Here is a 15,241-nt window from a genome sequence, read left to right as displayed (position 1 = left end):
ACTTCCTTTAGTGTGTAAGCTTGTGGCAGCAGGATATATTTCCAGCACAACATAGCACATAGCATCTAACAGCTACTCAGAATTTGTTACTCTTAAGGCCAGATTGCACTGTTTGTCTCCTCTTAAGTGCTTTTGCCTCTTTCTTCTTTTAGGCAGAAACCACTAATGCTACCCTCCTGCGGGTGCAGCTGGAATGCAGTTTACATAACAAAGTGTGTCAGCAGCTAAAGGTAAAGCCCTGTTGAGCAGAAAGCCCTGTTTTCCTTCCCGCCTCTTAAAAATCAAAACCGTGGTACATTCTCACCCTAAGCACGCTGTTGCCTTAAGTGGCCCTCTTTTTAAAAAATGCACAGTCTCAAAGTTCAGATGATGTTTTGTTTTTGAGCTTCTCTCATTTCCCTGTGCCTCCTGTTTCAGAGTTGCTATCTGGGGCCTGGCAACGCTTTACCCTTGGAGATGAGCATAGTGGTCGCCATGGAAAACTCCTCGAGGCAGCCTGAAGAGAGCACGCAAGCCCTCTTAGATCACCTCTCTATTGTTTACGTAGCTACTGCTGAGTCCGGGAGCACAGGTAAGGTGGGGGCTTTACAGTTTGTGTTGAGGGAGTGCGCCCTGGCTCCTGGCCCATCTGGCGCTGGCAAATGAAAAATGAAAGCTCAAACCTTTTCCTTCCAGCACGTCTGGTTTCCCTGCACCGTTATTCAGTCTTGTCAAAGAATCAAGAAAAGGAGCCTCTGCTGCAGGTCGATCGTGGCAGGAGCTAATTCTCAGTCTGCAGCTACTCAGGCCGCGTCAGTTCAGGAACGTTAGGTGACCACTGCCAGCTCTTCTGAGTCTCCTTGGAAATAATTTTTATTGGCAATGTGAGGATAGTAAGCAGATGAAGTTGGCATGACTGCCTAAAAATAAACATTCACAGAGGGTCTGAAGTCCCGAGTCTTACTCCAGTGATCGGAGTTGCAGCCGCTCCATTGAGCGTCTCATGCTGTCCCTTGTTCTTCATGGCTGACAGCTGGCTGTTTCCCGATGTGTGACAACTGCAGGGCGAGTTCCTCTTTGGAACTTCCTAGAAATAGCCTCTTTGACAGTTCAGCTTTTGAAGAACATTTGCAGGAGATACATACTATACGATGCCTGAGATTCATCATGTGGGATTTGCTGTTATAACAATTGTGTCGGTATGAATGTGTATATTTATTACTCATTCAGAGAAAGAAACGACACAGATGATGTAGAAAAGCATAGTTGTTTATTGGAGTCAGCGGTATCGAGTGTGCCGTGCTTTTCTTCCCCACCACCCACCTCACGCTCGGGACAGAGCCACTCGATTCCCGCCAGCATCACTGAGCGCTGCAGCTTTAATTGTTGAGCGAGCATCACTTACCTTCCAGCCCTTAGAAATGGATGTGGTAGCAATGGACACGACTCCTCTGCCCTACAGCTTGTACTTTGTTGGGTTTTGTCACGGGCAGGTGAGCACCCAGGCTGAGAAGACCCAGTCCCCTAGCGAACACATTTGGATGATAGAGGGGAGCCTGCCTTCTGAGATGGCAGACTTTAATTCCTCCCAAGTGTGTTGGTTTAAATGAGGAAACACACGGCTTTCCGGATACCTGGAGAGCATAGCTTGGCTGGAAGCTGTCTGCGTGGTTACTGTCATTCAGGTGGAGCATGCTATATCAATTTCTGTCCTGCAACTTCTTCAGCGTGTGAGAACCTACGTGTCCAGGCGATTTTGTTTGTTTGTTTTTGTTTTTATAAGGCTCTCTTTTCCTGTGACTTAAAAGACCCATCCCATGTACCTGAAACTCTGACTTTGATCCTGAGTACTGTACTCACTCAGGCATGCACCCCAGAAGGTGCCAGAGGAAAATGTCTCTTCCATTCGACTTCAGTGTGGGAGAAACGTTTTGGTCCTTTTAGAAATGTACGATGTATTTTACTGTGCTGAGTTGTGGAGAGTCTGTGGCTCTTTGTGTTGACCTCACTGCTCTGATTCTTTTGGGCAGACGAATCGGCAGTCAATATGTATGTGTTGCATTCAGGAAACAGCCTGATTTGGATACAGGTAATAACTGAAGCTCATCTGTAAGTAGTCTAAAGTTACAGTGTGCGTTTTGCTGCGGGTCCTTAGGGGTCTCTTCTCCTGTCATTTAAACCCACTCCCCTTGCTGGAACTCCCTGTTTATGTGGATCTTGTCAGCACCCTGTCTGCAGCTACAGACACATCTGCTGGCCCGTTTCTGGGTCTCGCTCCAGGCTGTGCACTGATAGCCTCCTGACCGAGAGGAGTGACGTGGTTTCCTTTCTTGTTGCTGCAGGACATACATCACTTCTCGCAGAAAAACGCCCTGTCTCTGCAGTTTGAACCCGTGCTGCTGCCCACTGCCACAACAAACTTCACAAAGATCGCTTCATTTGTTTGCAAAGGTAACTCTTTAAACCGCAGAGGTGTCCCTCTTCTCTGTGGGTTACCCGGCAGTGTCCTTCAGGCTCGGTGTAAAGACACGCAGTGGGTTTTGAACCTGCTGTGGATGCCGCCTGTTTTACCATGCCCGTCGGGTTTTGAGCTTTCAGCTTGGTAACTTGCAGTTTAGTGTGTGCATTCTGTTGCCTTCACAGGGTGCAGAGTTTTAGGAACCTGTCCAGATAACGTGATAGACTATGATGACGAAGGCCCACAGTGAGCTCAAGTACAGTCCTGTGTTCAGATTCCTACTTACAGTTAAACAGTAATTCTGTTACTGAATTCCCATGGATCTGAATCATAGGAAAACATACCCAAGCTCACACATGTTTAAAGAACTTCAATTTAAAGCAACAAGTGAGATATCACTTATTATAGAGATCATTAAGGCTTTTTAAAAAAAATGGGTGCTCAGATTCTGTTTTTATAATGAGGAAGGAAAAATGTATGTTTTAGCTGAGAATTGACGTGGGCTGTGGAGAAGGAAACTGATCTTTATGAAAGTTGAAAATGTTTAAATCCTCATTTCTAGTTCAGCAGTGGACCCTACAGATATACCTAGGCCAGGCGTGGTGGCATGTGCCTGCTAGTCAATTACAGTGCAGACAGGAGGATTGATTTGGGGGCCAGCTGTGACACCTGTTTCTCAAGAGTCCAGAAACCCGGCCTGACAGCAGAGTGGCCTCAGAGCCCCCTGAGTGCTGATTCAGCTGAGTCCATACTGAAGGTGGACCCTGCAGCTGCTAGGAGGCCTGCAGACGGGCTCTGAGGGTCCCCACACATGCATAGTACACCTGCAAGGGTCTTCACCAGAGCACTGGCTTTTGCTGTCTGAGATGATTGGGAAGAGGGATAAGTAGGCTCTACCTCGATTTTTTTTTTTTAATGTTTGAATTTGGTTTAGAGCCACACATTCTTTAAATAGAAGCAGTGTCGGATGTAAGCCAAGATTCAGCAACAGTCATGATCTGTGTTATTGTCTGTGTAAGCTGTACTTCTGCGTCACCCACCAGGACGCCTCCCTGGGCCGCTTGGATTTCCTTCCCTCCAGTTCCCCCATGCTCTTCTTTACTCCACCAAGCGAGGGCCCTTCTCCTGCTGAGCTGAGGACTCCCCTCTTATTCTGTAAAGAAAAAGCTTCACAGCACTGACTTTTGTTTTCCTTGTTTTTTTGTTGAAAGCCTTGAGAGGCTGGAGTAAAAGGAGGAGGGAAGGGTGTAGGTGCTGAACTCCAGATGACCAGCCCACAAGAACAAAATGGAAGCATAAAGGAGCTATGCTACCCTCTGCGCTGTGTACGGGGGACCGCAAAGACAATTAAAAGTGTGGAAATCAACCTTTTCTCACTTTTGCTCAGGTTTAAGAACAGGAAAGATACTGATGCTTATGCTTCACACGGTGTCTTGTACCCTAGCAGGTTCCTCGTGTGACAGCGGAGCTGTGGATCTGAGGAAAAGGACCAGCAGCCCAGCTCTGAGAGCCTGCCTCTCCTCTCCTGTGGTCCAGGGGTGAGTTCACCCCGACTTTCCCTGAGCACCGTCCGCTCGTTGGTGTCTTCTTAGTGGATTTTTGTTCCTGTTGTTTTATCATTTGGCAATGCTTTAAAATCATGACAGTCCCTGCACAATTCTTTGTGGATTGCTAACTAATGCAAAGTGGAGGAGCGGGGCTAAATAATTCAGTTTAGGGGTAGGTGTGGACCAGATAATCAGAAGGAATTGCACCTGTGGTATTTGCACCTGAGTTGTATTTGGATCCTGGTTTTGCCCTGGTCATGCTGGGTCTTTTCAGCCTTGCTTATGGGTGTCCTGCTGTGTGGGGGAGCCGCAAGGCTGAGAGAGAGCTGCTGGCATTCGTTTCCCACAAAGATAATGGTTTCTGCTCTGATTTCCTCATTTGGAGGATCTGTAGAGGACACACAACGATCCTGACTCAGGACCGGCCACATTCATGTCCTCTGCTCACAGGTATTTCAGAGTGGACGCCTCTGCAGCCCAGTTTCACATAGAGAGTCACGAGAACGCAACAGGAGTGTGGTCGATATGGTACCGCAGCCGTTTCGACCACAGCATCGTATTAAAAGACGTGTCTGTCTCCAAGGAGGCCAGGCACATTTTAAAGGTACACACAGTCCTTTGTCTCCAACCTTTTACTTAGTTTAAGCTCTGTTTGATATCATTCGGTGAAGCCAGTACTTACAGCACCTAACTCTGACTTACAATTTTTAAAGCAAATATAGTTCCATTTTAACATTCGAGAGTCAGAAGCTCGATTGACAGCTATCCGAACTTTCCCTCTTTCAGAGAGGCCCTGTTTATGGTTAAAATATATGGTTTCACAAAGTACCTCAAGGTTTCTGCTGTGACGTCTACAATGGTGTGTGCTAGAAACGAAACTTGGTTTGAAATCATAAATATTTTAATATTTTACTTTTGATCCTGAATGAGTGGAGTAAGATTGTAGTTTCCAGACCAGAGAACAAATTTAGCGTTATTCCGTAATGATTTTAGTCCTCAGGAATCTCAGGAAGCAGCTGACCTCTCTCGCTTCTTTTCCTTTTAGGTTCTGAGCTTCCCTGGCCCTTTGTTTCTACCCCCAGGCTGTTGGAATATATTTTCCTTGAAACTTGCTGTTAAAGGCATTCTCCTAAATCTGCTCACCAATGTGTTTCTGACCACGAACACGGGCGCCATTTTTGCGATACCTCTGCAGATTTTTTCGGCCCCAACCAAGGTATTGTGTACACCACATGCACGGTCATTTAGTAGTGACAGTTGCCTTGTGGTGTTAGCTTCGTCTTCTAAGCTGTCTAAGCCAACATCACCAAGTCCGTCTCAGATGATAGACTTGTTTAGATATGGAAAACTTGACTTAGACGGGTCCTTTTCATGAAGTAATGATTATTTCATAAACTAAATCATACAAGTAGATTGATGGATTTCATTTTTCTCTTTGCTGCTTCGGAGCAGACACAGGGCTCTGATTTGCTAGGCAGATGCTCCTCTCTTGAGCGACATCCCTAGCTCCCATTCCCAAAGGCTGGGGAGGAATGCATGGTTGAACTTTTAATATGTGTTTGTAGGGACTTCTAGTAAATCTGATTATTTAGTGTTTTAAATAGACTTCTTTTAAGAGGTTCTCAGTTGCTCATAATCATTGAATTTTCTTAAGGGTCCAGTGTAAAGCCTAAAGGGTCCATGAGATGATTCTTCCTAAAATCTGGGCAAATTGTGTTCAGCTAAGATTATTTTAAGCATGTCTCATTTTTTTCCTTAATGTTTATTTCCATTTAATTATTGCTTCCTTTTGAGCCAAGCAATTCTGTATAACACTGAGTTCTGGTTTTTCACGATGAGACATTCATACAGCCATCTTTATGATTTTTTTCTCACTTATTAGTATTGATGTTTCATAGTTAGAAATGCCGTGGCCCTAGCTGAGATTGTGAACATAGGACTCTACACCAGACTTGGCAAGAGTGTGAAGTTCATCCATGGAGTCATATTTGAGCAGGAGGGATTTCTTAGCAAGTGCCCTTCCCCGATCACAGCATATAAAGAGAGTGATTAGAGGGAGGAGGCAGGAGACAGGCTTCAGCAGCAAGGGGACTAGAACCCAGGCACTCCCCAGACCTGTGGGGGGTGGCTAAAGTTAGTAGAGATCAGCACACCCTAGGAGTAGAGTCCAGCTCAAGACAAGCAGAACGCAAAGCCCCCAGACATGTTCCAAGTCTAAAATTCCCATGGCAGCTTGGCGTCTGGTGTGCCCAGTAGTGAGGTTCTCGTCTTTGACAGCTGTACGGGGACTGCCAGTTGCCCTTGTATGGCACTGATGGCTGTAGCGAGGCCACTGTGGTCACCCTGTGAGGCGCAGCCCAGACGCCGCTGAGGTGACAAAGGAACCAGGAAATTGCTTTTTCGTTGTTTGGCTTCTGGCTAAAGGGGAGTCCACTGAGGTAGAGCCCATGTCTGCTTCCTGTCTTAGTGTGTTAGGATTTTTATGCCGAGTGTTGTGTTTTAAGTTATTCATATATTACTTTTCAATCTAGGAAGGGAGTCTGGGTTTTGAAGTGATAGCACATTGTGGCATGCATTATTTCATGGGAAAAGCAAGAGCAGGTAAGTATTTTGCTTTAGGATTTCTGTAGCACTGAAGTTTGGGGGAAATGGAAGGCGGTGATAGAAGTTAGCTCTAGTAGATGGAATTAATAAATAATTAATTCTGTTAAAGCAATTGTATCATACTCTATACTTGGTTAGCATGGTCATTGACAGAATGACCCGAAATAGTTGATAATCCTCCAGACAGCTAGGGTATTTGTAGAAATAAGAATGTCCTCTTTTTCTTATGTAGCTTGTGCTTTTGTGAGAGATTAAAACATAACATTGTTTGATCTTAGGAGCCTTATCGCCAGGCAAAACTGGAAAACTTGGAGTCTATATGAAAGCCGCTAGAAGTTAGAATTAGGCCATGCATGCATCTCTCTCTCCCTGTATCAGGAGGCACTCAGTGCCCTGTGAAACTGAAGGCCTTGGTAGTGATTTGGAAGTTGAGCCTGGGTTTTGGTTCTGTATTTTGTCTTTGTACTTTGATTTACTGAGATCTCTGGTGTAAAGAGAGTTTTAAAGTACAGCCTTACCTTTGGGAGAGCCCCCTTTTCTTCCCAGCACCCCCACTAGTGGAGACAGGACAGGGCCGCTATGTAGGGGTGAGGGACCTCGCAAGTCCGTTGTGTCGGATCAACTGCTGGTGTGTGCCCTCCTTGACCACTACTGTCTGTCCCTCCACATCCCCGAAGGACGCAGCTGCCAGAGGGTGTTTCCATGGAAGCAGCTCTGCCCTTTCGGCTGGAAGCTGTCGGGAACGCTGCAGGCGCAGTTTTCATTTGTCTCAGCTGTGTCATGAGCCATGTGTCGTCTTTTACGTTATTTCTTCACATGACACGCTTTAGTTCTGTTTTTCCCATGTTTGTTTCATTTGACGTGTCACGTGCCATTGAGGTGGGGGGCTTCAGAGGGAGGCAGCAGAATTTATTCACGCCATAGCCCTCTTAGTCTGTGAAGCGAAATGGCCAGCCCTTGGCTTTAGTTACTAATAATTGTACTTGGTAAATCTGAAGTTTGAATCTGATCTAACTTTTAGAAACTCCTCCTTGGGATGGAAGTCTTTCTCTGGATCGGTCTACCTGGGACGTGGATTCTGAACTTGCAAATAAACTGTATGAAAGATGGAAGCATTACAAAAGTGGCCACGTTTGCAGGTGCGTCCTCCGTGGGTGGGCAGGGGCGTGACTGCTTCCTACTGCGTTCTGCACTGGACTTGTTAGTGACCGTGCAAACTCCCAGCCTCAGAAGCGTTGCCAGGGCAGCACCGTACATATTTCTCTGCTGTTCCTCAACTGGAGTTTGCTCACCAGGCAGCAATTTTGCCTTTTTTTTTTCTTTTTGTATTCTGTCTCTATGCATAGGCACGTATCCACCGACTGCTTTTTGCTGAGTTATTTGAGCATAAGCAGTGAATTTTAGCCTTGAGCCTCAGTACTTTCCTGGGAGAATCTCTGATGGCCGTCACACTGAAGCTTTCAGTATTAGAAGAAAATGATTGGAAAATATTCTTTTATATGTAGCATTACAACTGCAACTAGCAAACTGACCAATAATGTATCAGCTATAGTTCATGCTAAAAGTTCCCTAGTTGGCCTATGACCTATGATACCTGTTACCACACCCCGCCCCCTTCTTTTTCCTTTGTTTTAATTCGGGGTCATTCAGGGCTACATCCCCTTGTCTTGTTTCCATCCATCTGCAGTTTTTATCACGTTGACAGATTTTCTAGTTTAGACAAGTTGTCTTACAGACTATTCCACACCGTGGGTCTTTCTTCCGTGTGTAATTGGTTTTCAAGTCTGCATCAATTTTAGCGAAACTACCGGCTCCCTGCTGGTGTGGCGCTGTTGGGGCCTCATCACACGAGGAAGCACACAGATGTCCTTTTGTCCCGTGGTTAGCACTGCAAAGTTGAATGCTGTAGGTGACTCTTGATGGATGTCCACCTTGGCGAGCTTTTCCCTTTGGTAACATTTGCTGATCCCTAAGACTTTCACACCGCAGTTGTAGTATTCACGAGCAAGCCTTGTCTCAGCCCGACTGATGCCCATGACGTGGGAAGGCTGAGGGTGACATTGTGTGGGCTCTGTTTATTACCATATACTGTGTGAGCCTTTAAAGCCCCCTGTGAGCATCACCGTAGATTCCAATTTCTGTCATCATTTTGTTAATTTGTGTGTGTGTGTCTACATGAGAGATGGGTGTACACGCATGTTCCCATGTTCAGAAGGCTGAGGGGCATGTGTTAGGTACCCTCTGACTCTCCCTGAAGACGGAGCTCAGCATTTTCAGCTGCCTGAGGCTCAGGTGTGCTTGCTTGCAGCCATGCCCAGCTGCTTTTGTGGCTGCTGAGCTTCCTTCCTCACGCCCCGCAAGCGATCTTACTCACCGAGCCTGCTCCCTGGCCCCATAGTTAGCAGTTTTGATGGCAAATTCAAATTTTGCTGTGTGTCCTTCTGGGCAGCTTGTGTGTCTCTGATGTGGTATCAGAATGGCAATCATTCTGTGATTGCTTGCTTTCTAGTAACGGGTTTGCTCGTATGTGCTTACGTGTGCATGAGTATGCCTTTAATGTCGGACTTTGAACTCGGGGACTGACATGAGAAACGTGTGCTCAGCCCCGGATGACGTCACCAGACCCCTAGGATCCGTCGTACACTTTATCTTTCCAAATTCTACCAAAAGCCGTTTCCCCCAGAGGTTTTGTGCCTGCCTTTTACAGGGAATGGTATTTAGTATTTCCATTAAAAAAAATATGCCAAGGTTATTTTTTGTATATATTTATTCTTCTTCTTTTTTCTTTGTCAATTTTCCAGGAGAAATGTGTTGGGAATGACTCAGTTTGCCTCTGCGAAGAAATCCAAGGACTCAGAACCCTTGGTTTCCTTTTTACCCCGCTTGGTCCTGGAGCCTGGCCTTGTGTTGAACTTCGGTGCCACTGCCCTCAGGAACAGCGTGGTGAGCATAGTGTAGCTCGCCTGTGACACCAAGCCGGGGGCTTCAGAGCACTGGGGCATTTAGACCTGGAGATTGGTTCCAGACGAGACACAAACGTCATTAGGACATTGAGTGGGGATGTGTACAGGGCATGAAGAGAACAAAGCCTCTGGACAGAACTTCATCCGTGTTAGAAGTGGGGGAGTGCCCAGCAACTGGCAACGGAGAACATCTTGGTTCACACCGGCTAAAACACGTCTCTGTCATGGAAATCTAGAGGGAGCCATTGCTCTGTGATGCCCGCAGTGCCTTGGCACTGGGTGTCTGTTGACTCACCTTAGTGCGCTGGCTTTTCCCTCGTGCACTTTTCCCATAGTCCGGGTGGCAGGAAGGGGCGAAGGGAGCAAACCGAGGACACCGCACTTAAGTTAGGGTGGTGCACCGCACCTTGTGCTCTCTGAGGCACCTCGGCCGCAATCTTGGCGTAACTTCTAAGTTTCAAAACTAGCACGAGGAGCTTCCAACCGCCCCTTTCTAGGATTCATGTCTTTTTTATGTTTGTTGATTTAGTGGTGTGTGTGCAGGGGACATTGGAGGACTCTTTCCAGGACCTGGTTCTCTCTCTTATCATGTGGCTTCCGGAGCTTGAACTCAGTTCATGAGGCTTGGTGACAAGCACCTTTGCCCAGGAGTCCTCAGTATTCAGTGTGCCACACTTTCCTGCCATCTTTCTCTCTCTTTCTCTCGTGACATAGGCGTAGCTTTATAAACCTGAGGGTTAGACATTGGGCTGACCTTCCGCTAACTGACTTAAGTACACGGGCTTTTGTTTCTAGAACCAGAATATAAAATGAAGCTTCATGATTGTTACCAGATCTATGTTCTGTAGGCCAGATTTTCTAGTGTCTTACCTTACGGGGATTTCCTTTTTCCCGTTGGCCTCAGGTGGAGCCCAGGATCTCAGTGCACTGCCTTCTTGATCTGCTTTACTCTCCCTGGGTCTGGGCAGAAACCATTCATAGTATTACCCTGGTGTGAGCTTTGGTCATGTTTTTCCGACAGGGATACCTTAGGAGGATTCCATGTTCTTGGCCACGTTAACCCCTTTCTCCTCAAATCCAGGTGAAACACTTTGTGGTGAGGAACCCGTCCCCTCGGCCAGTCTCCCTGCAGCTCCTGCCGCTCTCCCTGTACCCGAAACCTGAAGCCGCACTGCGCCTGCTGCAGAAATGGTAGGGGATTCCCTGGCCAGGCTGCGGGAACTCCTGCACCTCTACCCCAGGCTCTGTGCAGGCACAGTGCGAGCCCGTCAGCCTGTGCCTGGGAGCCTGGTCTACCGGTGCGTGTGGCTTGAGGGAGGTCTTGGAATTGTGTGACGCCTTCATTGTCACTGTGCCCGGTCTGTCCAGAATTCTTTTCTTGAGTTACAGTGTCACAGGTTTTCATAGAAACTTCTAAAATTAAGAATCTTTTAAATTACGATGATCTTCGTTAGCATGGGAAGTGAGATTAAAGACTGGTGCAGTGGTACCGGCCTGTAGTCCTGCCACTTGGGAGGCTGAGACGGGAAGATTGTGAGTTCGAGACTAGCCAGGGCAACACAGTGGGTAGGAGGCTGTGTAGCAGACTCGATCCCAGATTTCTCAATTTCTGCACTAGTGCCTTCTAGAGGAAGGAGGGCCCAGCACTAGAGGCCTTCAGCTCTTTGACTGGTTTCTGAGGCCTGCAAGACTTCCCCAGCCATGTCAGCCCGTATCTCTAGACACTGCCGGGTCCCATGGTCATAGTGCAGCCATTGCTCGAGAGCGACTTACTCTCGAGTTCCATAGCAAGCCACCCGGAGGACTTAGCATTGCTTCCTATGTAGACCTCTGTTGCATGTTTCTCATTGTCGTTAATTCCCTGCATTCACAGGGACCAGTGTGGCTGGTGGGTGTGGAGAGGGCTGAGGGGAATCTGATGAGAAGTGGGCTAGTGAGTGTGTGAGCACACACATGTTGTTAACTCTTTGCTGGCTGATCCCAATGGTATTTGAACACTGGAGTTTTTTGCTTCATTTTTAGGTTTGGCACAGATATGCAGATGATTAATTTCACAACTGGTGAATTCCAGCTCACCAAAGCTTGCCCTTACCAGGTAGGAAGCCATCTTCACTTACTTGCTGGCTGCAGAAACAGTGAACCTGACCACCTCATGTTCTGGTGTCTGTATGTCCTGTGTTGGCTCTTGTTTTCCTTCTCTGGGCATGAAGCACACATAGTAGGGTTTGTTTGTTTATTTTTCTATTACGTAGCACTGCAGGATTAGTTTAGCCTGTGAATCATCTTAATAGAATGGATTAGATTCATGCAAGAGAAGAAAGAACAACAGAATCAGAGATATATTAAAAAAAAAAAAAAACATAGGGGCTGGAGAGATGGCTCAGAGGTTAAGAGCATTGCCTGCTCTTCCAAAGGTCCTGAGTTCAATTCCCAGCAACCACATGGTGGCTCACAACCATCTGTAATGAGATCTGGTGCCCTCTTCTGGTGGGCAGGCAGGTAGTGTAGGTTTGACTCCCTCTACCTATGTAAATTTGGGCAGTTGTTTCATCTCATCTTTGACCTTCATAACAACATTTGAAGATTCGATGAGGTTTATAAAATAGATTGCTTAATATTTTATGTGGATTAAATAATCCAGTGCATGACATATAAAACTATTTCATAGACTGCTGATATTATTACAGCTTTAATACTAAAATTGGCATATTTTGGTTCGGGGTTTATATTGTATTTATAAAGCAAGATTTTATCTTGCAGAGTTTATGATTTCAATGAAAACGAACCCAGTTTTATCACCTTTTGTCCTTCCAGGCAGCACAGGAGATGTCAGCAAGGCTTGGAGGATAAAAATGACAGGATAAATGCAGATTATATATCATATTTGTCAAACCACTCCCTTTCCGTGAGCTAGACCAATCAGCAGAAGTCAGCCAGACAAATCAGTAAAGTCTGGCTGACCAGCGCTAAAACAGCAGTGTTTACTCAGAGGAACTGGAGGGGATAAAGGCAAATGTGAATAAGTAGCGGTGTCTCTCCTAGAGGAGGAAATCATGAAACCTAAATTCTGTAAAACCTAAACTCACTGTTAGAGACAGTCTGTGCTTATCTGATGTGGATGGGTGCTCCTGTTCAGTTGCTATAGAATTAAGCAGGAACAGTCTGTTCTCTGATTACTGTTTCTTAGTCAAAGAAACTCCCACCCAAGCCAGGAGACAAATCCTTTGTGCAGTATCCTGCTAGATTGTCCTGCAGTTACCATCCTGAAGTTTCTCAGATGAGGCATAGGGTGTGTTGAATGCTTGAACAGTTGAGGACAGACAGGTCCAGATGGATTTTTCTAGAGAAGGGGTGAACTCCAGTGGTCTAGCATGCATGAGGCCTTGAGTTCTGTCCCCAGCACGACAAATACGAGGAGAGAAAAGGAAACAGGTCGGTGAGGATGCATGCAGTCAGGCTTATAACTGGGATGTGCCTGGTGGCTGTGGAAACCCACTGCTGTCCTCTGTAACTGCAGGGTGAGCCTTCAGAGTCTGGTCTGGGCGCACTCCATCTGCATCTGCAGCCTCTGGAGATGAGAAGGGTCGGTGTCGTGTTCACACCGGTGGACTATGGAAAAGTCACCTCCCTCATACTGATTCGGTAGGTGTGTCTCTGTCACTTCTCAAGGGTCCGTGGTAGGCTGTGTTGTGGGTTAGGAAGAGGTAGGGGCTGCAGAGAGGAGCCCTCACTTAACCCAGGAGGAAGCGCATTTCACTCAGTCTCTGGTCAGAACATACCCACCCACAGGCACACACGTTTGTGTCTTTGTCCTTAGCAGTGAAGATAATTGCAACATTGCTGTAGACATCCCATGAGTAGATCCGGACCTCCAGCCTCTTGTGCTCAGTAGCCCCAAGGACAACGGGAGAAGGGCTCCCTGGGCCCACTGCTTCTTTCTCTTCCCTTGAAAGACAGTTACTGCTTGCTGATGGAGCAGGAAAAATGCTTCTTAGTCTTTACGTTTCCTGCTATGGGTAGTCTTTACGAGAGTCCTTTTATAAAAATTACAATGCAAGCCTGAACTGAAGCTATTCTCATTGGTGAGCCTAACCCAAATGCAACTTTGAATAAATAATACTTCAGTTACTTTTCAAAAGCTTTTCTTTTTTCAGATCAATTGCACAGATTAATTTATTGGAGGCTGTCTTTAATATGCTAGCATGAGTTCTGCAACTGAATGAGACTAAAAGGAAAATGTGCTAAAATAAAATCCAGAGCATTTGTCCTCAGAAGCCTTGACCCGAGACTCCCCAGCTTCCTACTGAGTTGTCTCTTCATTTAAAACCTGTTCTTCTTTAAAAAGAAAAAAAAGAAGAAGAAGGTTTCAGAAAGTTTATAAATAAACTTTGCTTCCCGAGACTTAAAAACAAAGTTTCTAATAGTGGTTCCTTTACTTTTGACGGTTTCTTTGTTGATTGACATAGTATTTTCTACAAATCACTTACAGGCTCTTACATCACTAACTAAGCTATTTCAGTACATTTTGCATAGTTAGAGATAGAGGTGAATTCCCTCTGTGCTTAGGTGGCATTGTCCCCGTGGTGCTGGGAATTCAGTCTTGTGTGCCTCCTTTAAACTGGGTGCATAACGTTTTGTCTCAGCATGCATGCGGTCCGTTAATAAAAAGATGAACTCTGGCCTGCGCCACTGCATTAGTAAGAATCTGACAAAGTGTAATTTGTGGGATGATATTTTGATTAAAAAGAAACAGAATTATAATTCTAGGGTCATCCCATCTCTCAGGCAGTATTTCTTCTCATTGCAGTCTCTGTGAAAACCTCTAAAGTTTTGCCGTTTTGTCAAGTTTGGCTAACATCTGCATCTGCCACTTTTATTTGATGTCTCGAGGTGTGGTCACCACCCCATGCCTGGTTGTTACAGAGCTGAGCTAACAGTTGTGGCGGGTGGTTGGAGAGTGGTGGCCACTCAGTGTTCTCCTGCCAGCTAGCGTGAGCACTCTGGACTAACATTCATTTCCTGGAGAAACCTTCATGTGTAAGATGCAGGAGATGCCATAGTTTTAAGAGACGCTTGTATTTTTAACTAACCATATTCTTTCTGTCTTGGATTAATGCCAGCTAAACTTGGCAGCTTGTAACATTTGCGCTAAGCCTCCTGGTATCTCGGGAGGTGGTTAGCTGTGCTTTAGGGCTGTGTTGACTTGGCCTGGGGTGAAGCTGCTGTGCTACCCTCGTTGTAGGAATAACTTGACTGTCCTCGACATGGTTGCTGTGGAAGGATTTGGAGCACAAGAGCTCTTGAAAGTGGGCGGAAGACTTCCTGGTGCAGGAGGGTCACTCCGATTTAAAGTGCCCGAGTCCACTCTGATGGACTGTCGTCGACGTGAGTTTACAGGCTTGACACCTGCTACATCTTTGTCATTCACTTAATAACTTAGAGTTCTTAAAGTAAGGATTGGTGGAAACCATAGAAATGGTTAAATATTACTCCTTATATAGATTAGACTGAGTTAATAAGTTTACAGTCACATTTTAAGCTGTTGAATCTTTCCCAAAACTCCCAATATAAAATATACTTTCTTTATTTCCAAAGGTTTGCTATTGTATCTGACCTGTGATGATGTTTAAACAAAAATGTCTGTGAACCTGGGGTGATGGAATGTACCTCTCTAGTCCAGGACTTGGGAG

The 15,241-nt window shown here is 46.0% G+C and overlaps 1 protein-coding gene across 6 annotated transcripts in view; it reads left to right on the top strand.

Moving 5' to 3' along the window:
* The window catches only part of Tmem131l (transmembrane 131 like), a 116,553-nt gene that overhangs the window by 83,539 nt on the left and 17,773 nt on the right, over nucleotides 1-15,241 (top strand). For 4 of the 6 annotated variants that reach the window (XM_075950372.1, XM_075950378.1, XM_075950375.1 and 1 more), the window contains 14 exons: nucleotides 153-230; nucleotides 418-571; nucleotides 2,010-2,068; nucleotides 2,322-2,430; nucleotides 3,882-3,975; nucleotides 4,435-4,588; nucleotides 5,030-5,200; nucleotides 6,516-6,585; nucleotides 7,610-7,727; nucleotides 9,390-9,531; nucleotides 10,633-10,742; nucleotides 11,574-11,646; nucleotides 13,069-13,193; nucleotides 14,794-14,936. In XM_075950372.1, coding sequence (XP_075806487.1) covers nucleotides 153-230; nucleotides 418-571; nucleotides 2,010-2,068; nucleotides 2,322-2,430; nucleotides 3,882-3,975; nucleotides 4,435-4,588; nucleotides 5,030-5,200; nucleotides 6,516-6,585; nucleotides 7,610-7,727; nucleotides 9,390-9,531; nucleotides 10,633-10,742; nucleotides 11,574-11,646; nucleotides 13,069-13,193; nucleotides 14,794-14,936 — 1,600 coding nt within the window. The remainder of the gene's footprint in view (nucleotides 1-152; nucleotides 231-417; nucleotides 572-2,009; nucleotides 2,069-2,321; nucleotides 2,431-3,881; nucleotides 3,976-4,434; nucleotides 4,589-5,029; nucleotides 5,201-6,515; nucleotides 6,586-7,609; nucleotides 7,728-9,389; nucleotides 9,532-10,632; nucleotides 10,743-11,573; nucleotides 11,647-13,068; nucleotides 13,194-14,793; nucleotides 14,937-15,241) is intronic. The other 2 variants (XM_075950373.1, XM_075950377.1) reach the window with 1 other exon arrangement.

Source organism: Microtus pennsylvanicus, chromosome 16, assembly GCF_037038515.1.
Source record: "Microtus pennsylvanicus isolate mMicPen1 chromosome 16, mMicPen1.hap1, whole genome shotgun sequence".
NCBI classification, from domain to species: Eukaryota; Metazoa; Chordata; class Mammalia; order Rodentia; family Cricetidae; genus Microtus; species Microtus pennsylvanicus.
Note: the sequence above shows the minus strand (reverse complement) of the source record. Positions and strands in the feature narration are given on the sequence as shown.